Source organism: Oryctolagus cuniculus, chromosome X, assembly GCF_051225735.1.
Source record: "Oryctolagus cuniculus isolate XC-2025 breed Fujian yellow rabbit chromosome X, ASM5122573v1, whole genome shotgun sequence".
NCBI classification, from domain to species: domain Eukaryota; kingdom Metazoa; phylum Chordata; class Mammalia; order Lagomorpha; family Leporidae; genus Oryctolagus; species Oryctolagus cuniculus.
The window spans coordinates 112,206,522-112,219,936 of NC_142888.1; the positions used below are offsets into that span (position 1 = coordinate 112,206,522).

The window sequence follows — 13,415 nt, forward strand, 5'->3', positions numbered from 1 at the left end:
AGCCATCATCAAGAAAGAATGTGAAGACAGATACCCCCCAGTAAAAGTACAAAAGAAATCCAAAGCGAACGATAGGAACATTCACAGAAAAATGGCAGGGCCAAGTGGTTACTTATCAATAGTTACCCTGAATGTAAATAGCCTCAGCTCTCCAGTTAAAGATACAGACTGGCTGAATGGATTAAAAAACAAGATCCATCTATTTGCTGCCTACAAGAAACATACCTCACTGACAAAGATACATGCATACTGAGAGTGAAAGGATGAAAAAGATACTCCACGCTAATGGGGAAAAAAGGGCAGGTGTAGCCATCCTAATATCAGACAAAATAGACTTTAACACAAAAACTGTTAAAAGAGACAAAGAAGGACATTATAAAATGATTAAGGGATCAACAGAACAGGAAGACGTGACAAGAATAGGTGTATATGCACCCAACTATGCAAAAGAACTGTTAATGGATCTAAAGGGAGACATAGACTCCAATACAATAGTAATGGGGTCTTCAACACCCCACTTTCATCACTGAATAGATCAACCAAACAGAAAATCAACAAAGAAACAACAGAACTAACTGACACTATGGACCAAATGGACCTAACTGATATCTGCAGAACTTTTCCCCTTATAGTAGCAGAATACACATTCTTCTCTGCAGTACATGGAACTTTCTTTAAGATAGACCATGAACTAGGCAATAAGGCAAGTCTAAGCAAATTCAAAAAAATCAAAATCATACCATGCACCTACTCTGATCACAATGGATTGAAGCTCTAAACCAACAACTCAAAAATCTCAAGAACATACGCAAATACATGGAGACTGAACAGTATAATCTTAAATGAACAGTGGGTCACAAAAGAAATCAAAAGAGAAATAAAAAAATTTCTGGAAAAGAATGAAGATAACAATACCTAATATCAAAACTTATGGGATATAGAAAAAGCAGTGTGAAGAGGGAAGTTTATAACAATTAGTGCCTCCATCAAGAAACTGGAAAATCACAAAATAAATGAACTATCAATGCATCTCAAGGACCTAGAAAAAAAAAACCAAACCCCAAATTAGTAGTAGGAAATAAATAATTAAAATTAAGGAAGAAATAAGCAAAAATTGAAACAAAAATACAAAAGATAAAAGAAATGAATAGCTGTTTTTTTGAAAAAAAAAAAATAGACACACCATTGGCCCAACTGACCAAAAAAGAGGGAGAAGATCCAAATCAATAAAATTAGAGATGAAAAAGGAAATGCAACAACAGATACCACAGAAATAAAAAGAATCATCAGGAATTACTACAAAGAACTGTATGCCAACAAATCAGGAAACATAGAAGAAATGGATATATTTCTGGACACATACAACCTACCTAAATTGAATCGTGATGAAATAAAACAACCAAACAGACGAATAACCAAGACAGAGATTGAGTCAGTAATAAATACCCTTCCAACAAAGAAAAGCCCAAGTCCTGATGGCTTTACCGCTGAATTATAACAGACATTTAAAGAACTAATCCCAATTCGTCTCAAACTATTCAAAGCAATTGAAAAAGAGGGAATCTCTCAAACTCTTTCTACGAAGCCTACATCACCTTAATACTTAATCCAGAAAAAGACACAACAGAATAAGAGAAATATAGACCAATATCTCTGATGCACATAGACGCAAAATTCTCAACAGAATCCTAACCTACTGAATCCAACAACACATCAGAAAGATCATTCACCCATACCAAGTGGGATTTATCCCTGGTATGCAGGGATGGTTCAACATCCGAAAATCAATAAATGCAATAAAACTACATTAAAAAACTGAAGACCAAAAACCACATTAGTATCTCAATAGGTACAGAGAAAGATTTTGACAAAATTCAACAACCTTTTATGAAGAAAACCTTAAGCAAACTTGGTATAGAAGGAACATTCCTCAACATAATCAAAGCAATTTATAACAAACCCACAGCCAGCATCATACTGAATGGGGAAAAATTGGAGGCATTCCCATTAAGATCTGGAACCAGACAAGGATGCCCACTCTCAACATTGCTATTTAATGTCGTCCTGGAAGTTTTAGCCAGAGCCATTAGGCAAAACAAAGAAATCAAAGGGATACAAATAGGAAAGGAAGAAGCCAAACTATCCCTATTTGCTAATGACATGATTCTGTATATAGGGAACCTAGAAGACTCCATGAAGAGACTATTGGAACTCATAGAAAAGTTTGGTAAAGTGTCAGGATATAAAATCAATGCACAAAACCCAATAACCTTTGTATATGCAGACATTGCCATAGCTGAGAAAGACCTTCTAAGATCAATCCCATTCACAATAGCTACAAAAATTTAGATACCTTGGAATAAACTTAACCAAGGATGTCAAAGGTCTTTGTGATGAAATTTACAAAACATTAAAGAAAGAAATAGAAGAAGACATAAAAATGTGGAAAAATTTTTCACGTTCCTGGATTGGAAGAATCAACATTTTCAAAATGTTCATACTATGAAAAGCAGTTTATAGATTCCATGTGATCGCAATCAAAATGCCAAGAACATTCTTCTCAGATATAGAAAAATGCTACTAAAATTCACATGGAAACACAAGAGACCCTGAATAGCTAAAACAATCTTTTTTTTAACACAAGATTTTTTTAAAAAATATTTATTTATTTTTACTTGAAAGTCAGAGTTACACACAGAGAGAGAGAGAGGAGGAAAGGGGGAGAGAGAGAGAGAGAGAGAGAGAGAGAGAGAGAGGCATCTTCCATCTGCTGATTCACTCCCCAATTGGCTGCAACAGCCGGAACTGCGCCCATCCAAATCCAGGAGCCAGGAGCTTCTTCTGGGTCTCTCACGCGAGTGCAGGGGCTCAAGGACTTGGGCCATCTTCTACTGCTTTCCCAGGCCATAGCAGAGAGCTGGAACAGAAGTGGAGCAGCCAGGATTTGAACTGGCGCCCATATGGGATGCCGGCACTGCGGATGGCTGCTTTACCAGCTACACCACAGTGCTGGCCCCCATAAAACAATCTTAAACAATAAAAGCAAAGCTGGAGGCATCACAATACCAGACCTCAAGACATACTACAGGGCAGTTGTAATCCAAACAGCCTCGTACTGGCACAAAAACAGACCTATAGACAAATGGAACAGAATAGAAACCCCAGAAATTAATCCACACATCTACAGCTAACTTATCTATGACAAAGGAGCAAAAATCAACCCCTGGAGCCAAGACAGTCTCTTCAACAAGTGGTGCTGGGAAAACTGGATCTCCACATGCAGAAGAATGAAACAAGATCCCTACCTTACACCTTACACAGAAATCCACTCAAAATAGATTGGAAACTGAAATTAAATCAACATATGATAGAGTGATCTGTACCACCATGTTCATCTCAGTTCAACTTACAATAGCTAAGATATGGAATCAGCCCAGATGTCCATCAACTGAGGACTGGATAAAGAAATTGTGGTATATATACACTATGGAATACCACACAACAGTAAAAAAAATGAAATCTTTTCATTTTCAATAAAATAGATGCAACTGGAAACCATTGCACTTAGTGAAATAAGCCAGTTTTGTGACAAATACCATATGGTCTCTTTGACCTGTTGTAACTAATAGAGTACCTAAAATGTAATCTATAGAAGCAAAACTGACACTTTGTGATGCCTTGATTTTGAACAGCCTGTTCCTTGACTGTCAAGGAAGTTTTTTTTTCTTTTTCTTTTTTTCTTCATACTAATCAGTGAACTCTCTGCTTAGTGTAGGATTAATTTTATGAGTATAAAATTATTTGAAAAATAGGAATGGGAAAGGAAGAGGGAGGAGAAAGAAGGGCAGGAGTATGGGTGGGAGGGAGTTGGGAGGGAAATCTTCATGTTCTCAAATCTGTATATATTAAATGTATGAAGTTCTATTCCTGAAACAAAATAAAATAATTTTAAAAAAGAGAGGAGGCTCTAACTCCTGAGGCTGTTCTAATATTAGATGAGAAATCAAGGACAAGAACTTTGCACAGTGCTTGGTTGCAGTCAGCTTCTTATGAGTAACAGCCATGGCTGATTCCCTGTAGCACCATCTACACCACAATCATCATGCCCACCACCACCACCACTACAGCATTTCTCAGAGAAAAAGGTGCTTTTTAAAAACTATGTGTCCCTGGTGAGATACAGGATGCACACAGCAGGCAAGGAGTGTAAAAGGGACACATGCTTCTGCATTTTCTCTGTGGATCTTGTTCTCATTTTTGTCACCCTTACACACTTGAATCAAAATTAGGTACCAGGAAGCCTAGAGGTGACATTCCAGGTGAAAGGTAGAGGCCCTCAAATCACAAAGGATAATCGGTCCATCACATAGGTATATAATAAAAAATTGTCACCAAAGACACTTTCAGATTCATGGGTGGGGAAGTATCAATTAAAATGATACACATGGCCGGCACCATGGCTCACTAGGTTAATCCTCCGCCTTGCGGCGCCGGCACACCGGGTTCTAGTCCCGGTCGGGGCGCCGGATTCTGTCCCGGTTGCCCCTCTTCCAGGCCAGCTCTCTGCTGTGGCCAGGGAGTGCAGTGGAGGATGGCCCAAGTGCTTGGGCCCTGCACCCCATGGGAGACCAGGAGAAGTACCTGGCTCCTGCCTTCGGATCAGCGCGGTACGCCGGCCACAGTGCGCCGGCCACGGCGGCCATTGGAGGGTGAACCAACGGCAAAACGGCAAAGGAAGACCTTTCTCTCTGTCTCTCTCTCTCTCACTGTCCACTCTGCCTGTCAAAAAAAAAAAAAAAAAAAAAAGAAAGAAAAAAAAAGAAAAAAGAAAAAAAATGATATACATCAATGTCGAGGGTCCAAAAACCAGAAACTATCATAGAATAGCCTAAAGGCAGGTGTTCTACAGTGGTCATCATGTGTTTTTGTCTATGAAGTTGCATATGCAGTGAATTTAAATTCACTATCCTCACCCCAATATCTGTAGGCTTTCCAGCTTTCCACATGATGCTTATTTTATTTATGATCTGAAAAGTCATTCCAGAAAGATTGAGTATATTGGCTGTCATGTGTGTTGCACCATTTCAACAAATACTGGCAAAATCAGTGGTCTCATTCTACACAGATAATCCACAGAGTGGCATCCAAACCTCTGTCTAAAAGTGTTCATCAAAATCTGCTCTCTGTTCATTACCACTGTAAAAAAGAGGCAGGAAGAACAACTGGGGCCAGTGTGAGGCTGGCATAGAGTATATCACAAGCATTTACAGCACATTACCATACCCAGCTCTGGGGAGACATGTATTGAATCACACCAGGAGAGAGAAAGCTGGCCTAGGAATGTATCCTGGGAAAGTATCAAGAGCCACATCCCATTTTCCATTCACAGGAGAGGAGCTTTCTCTTTCTTGAGGGATACTAACTTCTGAGACTGCCAACATCGAAAGAGACACTATTTTAGAATCCTCTACCTTGTGAAGGCTTCTTCAATGTGAATACTGAGCAGAGCTGCCCATGGACTTATACATTTAGGTCTCCCCACAGCCCAACCCCCTCACGTAAAATAAGGGGCCCCAGGGGTCGGCGCTGTGGCATAGCGTGTAAAGCTGCCGCATGCAGTGCCAGCATCTCATACGGGCACCGGTTCAGGTCCCGGCTGCTCCACTTCCGATCCAGCTCTCTGCTGTGGCCTGGGAAAGCAGTAGAAGATGGCCCAAGACCTTGGGCCCCTGCACCCGCGTGGGAGACCCAGAGGAAGCTCCTGGCTCCTGGCTTCAGATCAGCGCAGCTCCGATCATTGAGGCCAGTTGGGGAGTGAACCAATGGATGGAAGACATCTCCCTCTCTGCCTTTCCTTCTCTCTGTATAACTCTGCCTTTCAAATAAATAAATAAATCTTTAAAAAAAATAAGGAGCCGCAAAATAACTGAGCCTTGGCAGAGGGACCATGTACAAGTAGGTATGTAACAAAGAAGGCTGACAATGACATTCATTTTTCCAGCTGGTTTTGACTATGGCACAAGGCATCGTTCATCACGTTCACATTGTCTGATTTAGGAATACACCTTGGGCTTCTTTTTCTTCATTCCTGGCCATCTTTGCAGCTGATCATAGTTGCAAAGTTTGGCTGTCCCATACCAAAGGTGGGAATATTGTGGCTGCAAAGAAGAAAAAAAGCTGCTGGAGTTGAACAGCTCTAGGCTTCAATTTGTAATGAAAATTGGAATGCATGTACTGGAATACAAGCAGACTTTGTTGTTGATCAGACAAGAAAAAGCAAAACTTGTCACCTTGTCAACAACTTCCCAGCTTTGAGGAAATCCAAAATAGAGTATTATGTCATGTTGGCTAAATCTCGTGTCCATCACTACAGTAGCAATAATAGTAAATTGGGCACAGTGTGTGGAAAACACAAGAACATGCACACTGGCTATTATTGATTCAGGTAATTCTGATATCATTAAAAGGATTCCACAACAGACTGGTGAAAAATAAATCTTGTAGTCTCCCAGTCCAGACCTGCGTGGGCCGTGCAGTGTGGCAGGGAAGTGAGCGGCTGCCGTCCCTGAGGTCGCCGGGTTGGTTGCCTGTTTTGAGGCTGCTACTGGGTGGGGCAGTTAGGCAGCCTCCCGCCTGCAAGAATAAAAAAAAAATCATGTAATCTTTTTTTTTTTTTTTTTTTTTGGTAAAACTTGCAACATCTTGTTTCCTTAAAAAAGGAAAAAGAAAACAAGCACAGTTTTGGCGAAATGTTTCCCATATGTCTCAGGTCTATTTTTCTCTGGATGGAAAATAACAATGACCCTCAGCTTCCCAAGATTTCAAGTAGTTTAAGATTTTAAGTAATTCAAGCACAGAATCAGTGGGAAGAGTATGAATGGATGGCAATGTGCTGGATAAAGACCAGACACTTTAGTTTCTATTCCAAAAAGGAAGTGTGAAATTGATCTTGAGAGAGTGAACTGCAGGTTCTGTGGCGCCACCTTCTGAATGAAGTTGTGTCGATAGAAAGTGAGAGCGACCCGAGGTTACACTGAGACCACAGTTTAGAGGTCAGCTGGAGAACATCTCAGAAGAGAGCTCACTGACCTTCAGCACTGTTCTTCCCTCCCGCGTTGTCAAATGTCTTCCCCTGAATTTCCATGAGCGAATCCACACGCAGAATGGAAGTGACTTTACAGAAGCCACAAAGAGCAGAGACCTTCTGGAACTGCAGGGCCAGGCCCATGGCAGCCTGCACACTTTCCAGACTGTGGCCAGTCCTCTTAGATGCTGGGTGCCGACCAATTTCTGCCTCCATGGAAGGAGCCAGAGTTGCCAGAAGAGGATATGTCTCACGGGGACTTATCTTTGCAATGGGTTTTGTGCTCTTCTAACTTTCTTACTAATGCCAAATACTGAAAAACCATGTGAAATCTTGGGCACCAAAAGTTTGAAACTGATTTGGGGTTCTACGCAGATTTCAGTGAACACTAGTACTAACAGATCATGAAATACACACCGTATACCTCATTGATGTGGATTGTCACTAACCAATATCATAGTAGTTTGAAAAACTGATGAATTTATAAAGAAGATAATATCAGTCCAAACAATTTCAGGAAATAGTCCATAGATTAAGTAAAATAACTGAGTTCCACATGAGTTGAGCATAGAACCTTGAGGAGAAAATAATGGGAATAATATACACTGATGGAAAACAACAAGATCCCAACAAGAAAATTCATTTCCAAGTCTACACTATTTTCCATTTACCAATATTTACAAGACATGGCCAATATACAAATTAAACAAATTCACATGAATGAAATAGCATATTATTATATTGTAGACTCAATCAAGAAATAGGATTCCTGGATGTTTGTTTTCCTTCAGGGACATAAGGCAAGCTTTGGTCACCCCACCATTATTTTCATTATTTGGCACACACAATTAACACCAAATATTTTATGGAAAATGTGCGAAAAAAGCATTAGTACTACATGCGGTTCATGATGGCATTGCATTGAATTTGTAGCTCAATGGAGAGAAGCACCAACAGCACTTCAAAAATTAGTCTGCCTAGGCCCAGTGTTGTGGTGTGGTGGGTAAAGCTACCACCTGCAATGCTGGCATCCCATGTTGGTGCTGGTTTGCATTCTGGCTGCTCCACTTCCTATCCATCTCCCTGACAATTGCCTGGGAAAAAACAGTGGAAGACAACCCAATTGTTTGTGCATCCGACACACATGTTATAGACACGGATGAAGCTCCTGGCTCCTAACTTTGTGTGGTTCAGTCCTGGCCCTTGAGGTCATCTTGGGGAGCAAACCAGCAGATGGAAGATCTCTGTGTCTCCTTCTTTCTGTGTCACTCTGACTCTCAAATAAATATATAAATCTTTAAACAAAAATCAGGCTGCCTTTTCTAGAAAAATGACATTTTAAATATTGTTCCAGTATCCAAAGAAACAGCTAATAAAATTTCATGTGTTTTCACCATTATTATTGTTAATCATGTGAAGAGATTTTATAAGGTGTGTGACCAACAACAATGGGGTATTTTGTGTCCACTATGATACATAGTTATTGGAAGCATATATATGTTTTTTTCTGTAGTTAACCTATATCAACCAACCTTCCCAGGCTTATTTCCTAGGTCACTGCCTTGGTTTTGTGAGGAAGACAATCCTTTGGGGAGGGAAAGACAATTTGCTCCTTCTTTTTATTAATATAAAATACACTGACCTCCTCTTCCTCTTTTGGTTGGTGTTACACTGACCCCAGGTGTCAAGTTGGCAGAAGGACACCTGCAAGACTCAGCCTTCTCACAATCAAGACAAGCTGTGTGATCTGGGTCCTGCGCAGTGATATACTCCTCAATCTCTTCAGGTGTAACCTGAGACAGACTGAGGCAGCCAGTGTGGGGATGGCCATATCACCCCATAGTAGTCCTTTACTTCCTCAGAACAGTACTACATTAAATACATGGTTCTGTCCAGACCAGAAGCCCTCTGATAGCCCATAATACTCCATGCATGTTCCCCTTCTAGACAACACCCACATAGGACACTTTTGAATGCTGAGAGTGCAGATGCTGTAAAGCAGACACTGGGAAGGTAACCCAGCGTGAGGAGGATGATAGCCCTTAGCCACAGTGTCTGCAATTCAATATGTCATGCACTTGAATGTGCACTGTTATATCTGACCTAGGCTGTGCCCAGGGATTGAGGAAGTGAGTGCAGACTCTACCTGGGCCTAACTTCCTGATTGCAACTAGAGGTCGCAATTGTTGGTCTCTGTCCAGTGGCCCCAAGGGAGCGTCACAGGTGCCGTTCACCACTCACACAGAAGGATAATGGAGCACTGGGCGTGAGCCAGGCAGAGCCTCTGAGACCAAGATAACTGAGATTGCTCTACAGTGAATACATGTGCAGGTGGTGCACAGGATAGCCCATGTCTGCTCCCTCTCATGCCCTTTCCCCTAACTCTATCCAGGTCTGATCTGTGTGATATCACAGTAGAGGCTGGCGCAGAGGTGTTTGGGTCATTCCCGTGAGTGTGTTTCCAAGGTTCTGAGAACCATTGTGACTCACGACTACTGCTATGTTGCCCTAGCCATCATGTTCTGGGACTCAGAGGAAGAAAGCAAGACACAGACAGGTCTGTTGACCTCTGACACCCTGCTCTGTCCTCAAGATTGTTACTCCAAAGAAACCTGTGTGGTCTGAGCAGTAAAACAACTTCACAGAACCGGGTTACACAGCATCTTTTTGTGCCATTGCCAAACCAATGTACCTAAAGAAGGCCGCCATTGTTTGATAATGGGGAGAAGGTGGGGCAGTCATTTGTTCACACTCTTGCAGAGACACTCTGCATACACATGGATAAGAGCATGGGTTTACATACCAGCGCTCTCAGTTCCAGTCCCAGCTCTGGGAAACCTCGGGCAAGTCCTGCAATTTCTTTTATGAACCTGAAATACAGAACACAATGGGTACCTACTCCTGGCCTTGGCACTGTGTCAGGTTCAAATAAAATAGTGCCCCAGGTCTTTGCAAATGTGTGTAGGCCAGACATCAGAGAGGCAGACATCCTGGGCACCACTGAGATGATGGGTTTAAGAGGAAACCCAGTAGCATGGGTACTGGACACAGGCAGCAGGGAGCAAGTGATACATCTTAGAGGTGAGAGTATGAGTTTGTTTTTTTCTAGGACTGGGACTGGCAGACGAGTGCAGGCAGAGGTGAAGCTGTATCTAGAACTGTGATTGTCCCAATCTTCCTCTCTTGGTGTTCAGTTATGAAGGGGAGGGGCAGAGCTGGCAATGATGTGGTTCCTGCCCTGTCCTGATGCATGCTGGTCCTCAGTGCCCTTGACCTACCTCTTTTACACCTTATAGACATCTGTTGGCTCTGAATTCATGGCATCACATAACTTTCATCTGAAATGTCTGTACTGCATTCTCTTTAACTGTGTTCTTGACAGAAGCATGGAGTAAGACAGGCAAGGCCCTGCCTCTGCCACTCTTGAAATACATAGGGATTTGACAAAGGGGACAAGCAGTTGCCTTCCAGCATGAGGTAATAATTATGATATGATTTTTCAATTGTTTACTCAGTTATTCAAGAAAAATTGATAAGTACTCCACATTTAGCTTTTGAAACACGAGTCAAAAAGGTGTCAAGGCAACAGAATAGAGATTCTGGATTTAGATTTGTGTAGAAGACAGAATGAGAGAAATGACAACATAGACATTGCAAATCAGAAGACACCAGAGGCGCTCGGAGCATCTGCCGGGACGACTATGCTGCTGCCGAACATTCTGCTCACCGGTACTCCAGGGGTTGGGAAAACCACACTAGGCAAAGAACTTGCATCAAGATCAGGACTGAAATACGTTAATGTGGGTGATTTAGCTCGAGAAGGTGAATTATATGATGGCTTTGATGAAGAGTATAACTGTCCCATTTTAGATGAAGATAGAGTAATAGATGAGTTAGATAACCAAATGAGAGATGGTGGAGTTATTGTTGATTACCATGGCTGTGATTTCTTCCCTGAACGTTGGTTTCATATAGTTTTTGTGCTGAGAACAGATACCAGTGTGTTGTACAAAAGACTGGAAACAAGGGGTTATAGTGAGAAGAAACTAAATGACAATATTCAGTGTGAAATTTTTCAAGTTCTTTATGAAGAAGCAATGGAGTCATACAAGGAAGAGATTGTGCATCAGTTGCCCAGCAATAAACCAGAAGAACTAGAGGAGAATATAAGTCAGATCTTGAAATGGATTGAACAGTGGATCAAGGACCATAACTCTTAACTCACAGAACTGGCCCTTTCAGTCACTGTTGCTGCCCTCTCTCTGCTCACTTGTAGAAATTGCCCGTGTAGCAGTAAAAATTATGCTGTAGGACGAGTAGGTGGATGATGTGAAGGTTTATGCCTGGATTTCTTTTTCTTCATGAGAAAACTGAACAGTCGCAAATATCATGAATATAATATTAAGGATTGAGGTTGAAAATTGTCATTGTTTAATGCTTTGATTGCCAAATAATAAGCAAATCTAAATAAATGGGTGGATAACTTTTAAGTTTATAACAGAAAAAATGCAGATAATCTCTTAAAACTAAAGATAAAGCATTGGAGTATTGCTTTTTTATTTATATAAATGTAACAAGTTTCATGTATTTCATAAATACAGCATTAGGAACAAAATGATACTTCCCAACTTCCCTCACTTCCACACTCCCTCCTCCTTCCTTTTCTTTTGATTATTGCAATGACATACTTTATTTTACTTTATAATCACAGCTTTAATCCACAAATAAGGGATTCAGCAATCAGTAGAAAAACCACTGTTCCTCAGGAATATGGACAAGGGCTAAAATAATAATACAATTTCAGAATGTCAATTTCACCAACATAAATCACATATTTTTTTTACTCTTTATATAGTTAGCACAAGTCAGGGAAAACATGATATTTGTCTCAATTTCTTTATCCAGTCATCAGTTGATGGACATCTGAGTTGATCACATATTTTAGCTATTGTGAATTGAACTGCTATAGACATGGGAGTACAGGTAACACTTTCATATGCTGATTTCATTTCCTTTGAATAAATTCCTGGGACTGGAAAAAAAAATCAGAAGACACCCAAAAGCAGTATCTTATGAGCAGTGCTGTTAGCAAGAGCATGTGCATGTGAGTGCATCTCTGTGCGTGGTAAGGAGGTGACAATTAGCATGCAGCTCTCAGGTCCACATGATTATATGCATTTCCTCATGTCTTTCAGGCTTCTATAGTTGTGCTGACTTGTGTGGGCATGGGTGGTGTTGAGTGGTCATGCATAAAAGACAATTGGAGGCATATCCCAGTGAGTCCCCAGTGACTGAGACCCAGAAGGGGTCAAACCAACCCTTAAAATGTCAGCAGACCTCCAACAATATCCTCAGTTATTTATTCAGCAGACATCTGGGAATACCCAGAAATGATGTGGCTCTGTGCCAGTGAGTGTGGATGCTGACGTGAGCAACCCCAGGGTGAAGTCAGCCTTGGAACAATGCATGCTTCTCTGTCTCCCTGGAATGGTGAAAAATGTAAAGAAAATATTTAAACAATAGAGTCCTCCCATGTTCCATGTGATGTGTGTTTGCTGACTGCCTCACTGGGGTCTACATGACAAGGAGTTCCTTCCACCCTTATGTTCTGTGCAAGAGTTCTCAGAACATGGGGGAGAGGGAGAACACACTGCCCATCAGGGCTCTTTCACCATTTTTCTGATGAAGAGCACAGAGGCACAATTCTCTAGGCTTGGGCATGCAGGGACCCAAAGCAACCACCCTAGCTATTTGGATGGACATTCCCTGGATCCTCTCTCCAACCTTAATGCTTGTCCTGGGGGACAGACACTCCTGAAGAGCAGACCAAGAGCTCGGGTGGAGTGGAGTTTGGCACATCATTTATGATCAGAGATGATATGCCCATATGTCATTTCCACAGAGGAAATGGCTGTGCTGATTGTTCCCACAGAAGTGGTGCCACAAGGTCAGGGAACTTGTGCAATGAGAAACAAGCCTATTGGGGCTGCAGCTAATGGAGAGAATTCCCATGATCACCTTGAAGGCAGGACGCAGGTCAGCATGAGTGGTGAGAGGGTGCCCAGTCTACAGGCTCCATCCAATAGGAAGGTGCTGAGCAGGACAGACACTACTCTGAGGTGTGTGCAGTGGGAATCGTGCAGACAGTTGGGCACTGAGGAGGAAGAGCTGGACCTGAAGTGAAGGCTGAGGATGCCAGGAGAAGAGCAGGACACAGAGAAGTCGCATCTGGAGTTAGGTAGAATTGCTACCCTGACCACAATACCATACCTGACGCCCTGCACTGCTGTGACAGTCACAATAACACTCAAGCCTCCCTGTTCCCTCCCTG

General features: G+C 41.7%; 1 protein-coding gene and 1 pseudogene across 1 annotated transcript; both read left to right on the top strand.

The window, feature by feature from the left end:
* The first annotated feature begins 5,947 nt into the window (after positions 1–5,947).
* Positions 5,948–6,495, top strand: LOC149119728 (large ribosomal subunit protein eL30 pseudogene; annotated as a pseudogene).
* Positions 6,496–10,759: 4,264 nt separating this feature from the next.
* On the top strand, positions 10,760–11,629 carry LOC100355082 (adenylate kinase isoenzyme 6). Its single transcript, XM_002720316.6, has one exon. It carries the CDS (start codon positions 10,786–10,788, stop codon positions 11,302–11,304), a length of 519 nt encoding a protein of 172 aa, XP_002720362.1. The 5' UTR covers positions 10,760–10,785; the 3' UTR covers positions 11,305–11,629.
* The last annotated feature ends 1,786 nt before the right edge of the window (positions 11,630–13,415 follow it).

What these genes read in the sequence shown, in the direction of transcription:
- LOC100355082 (XM_002720316.6), top strand. Translation starts at nt 10,786, where the DNA reads ATGCTGCTGCCGAACATTCTGCTCACCGGTACTCCAGGGGTTGGGAAA.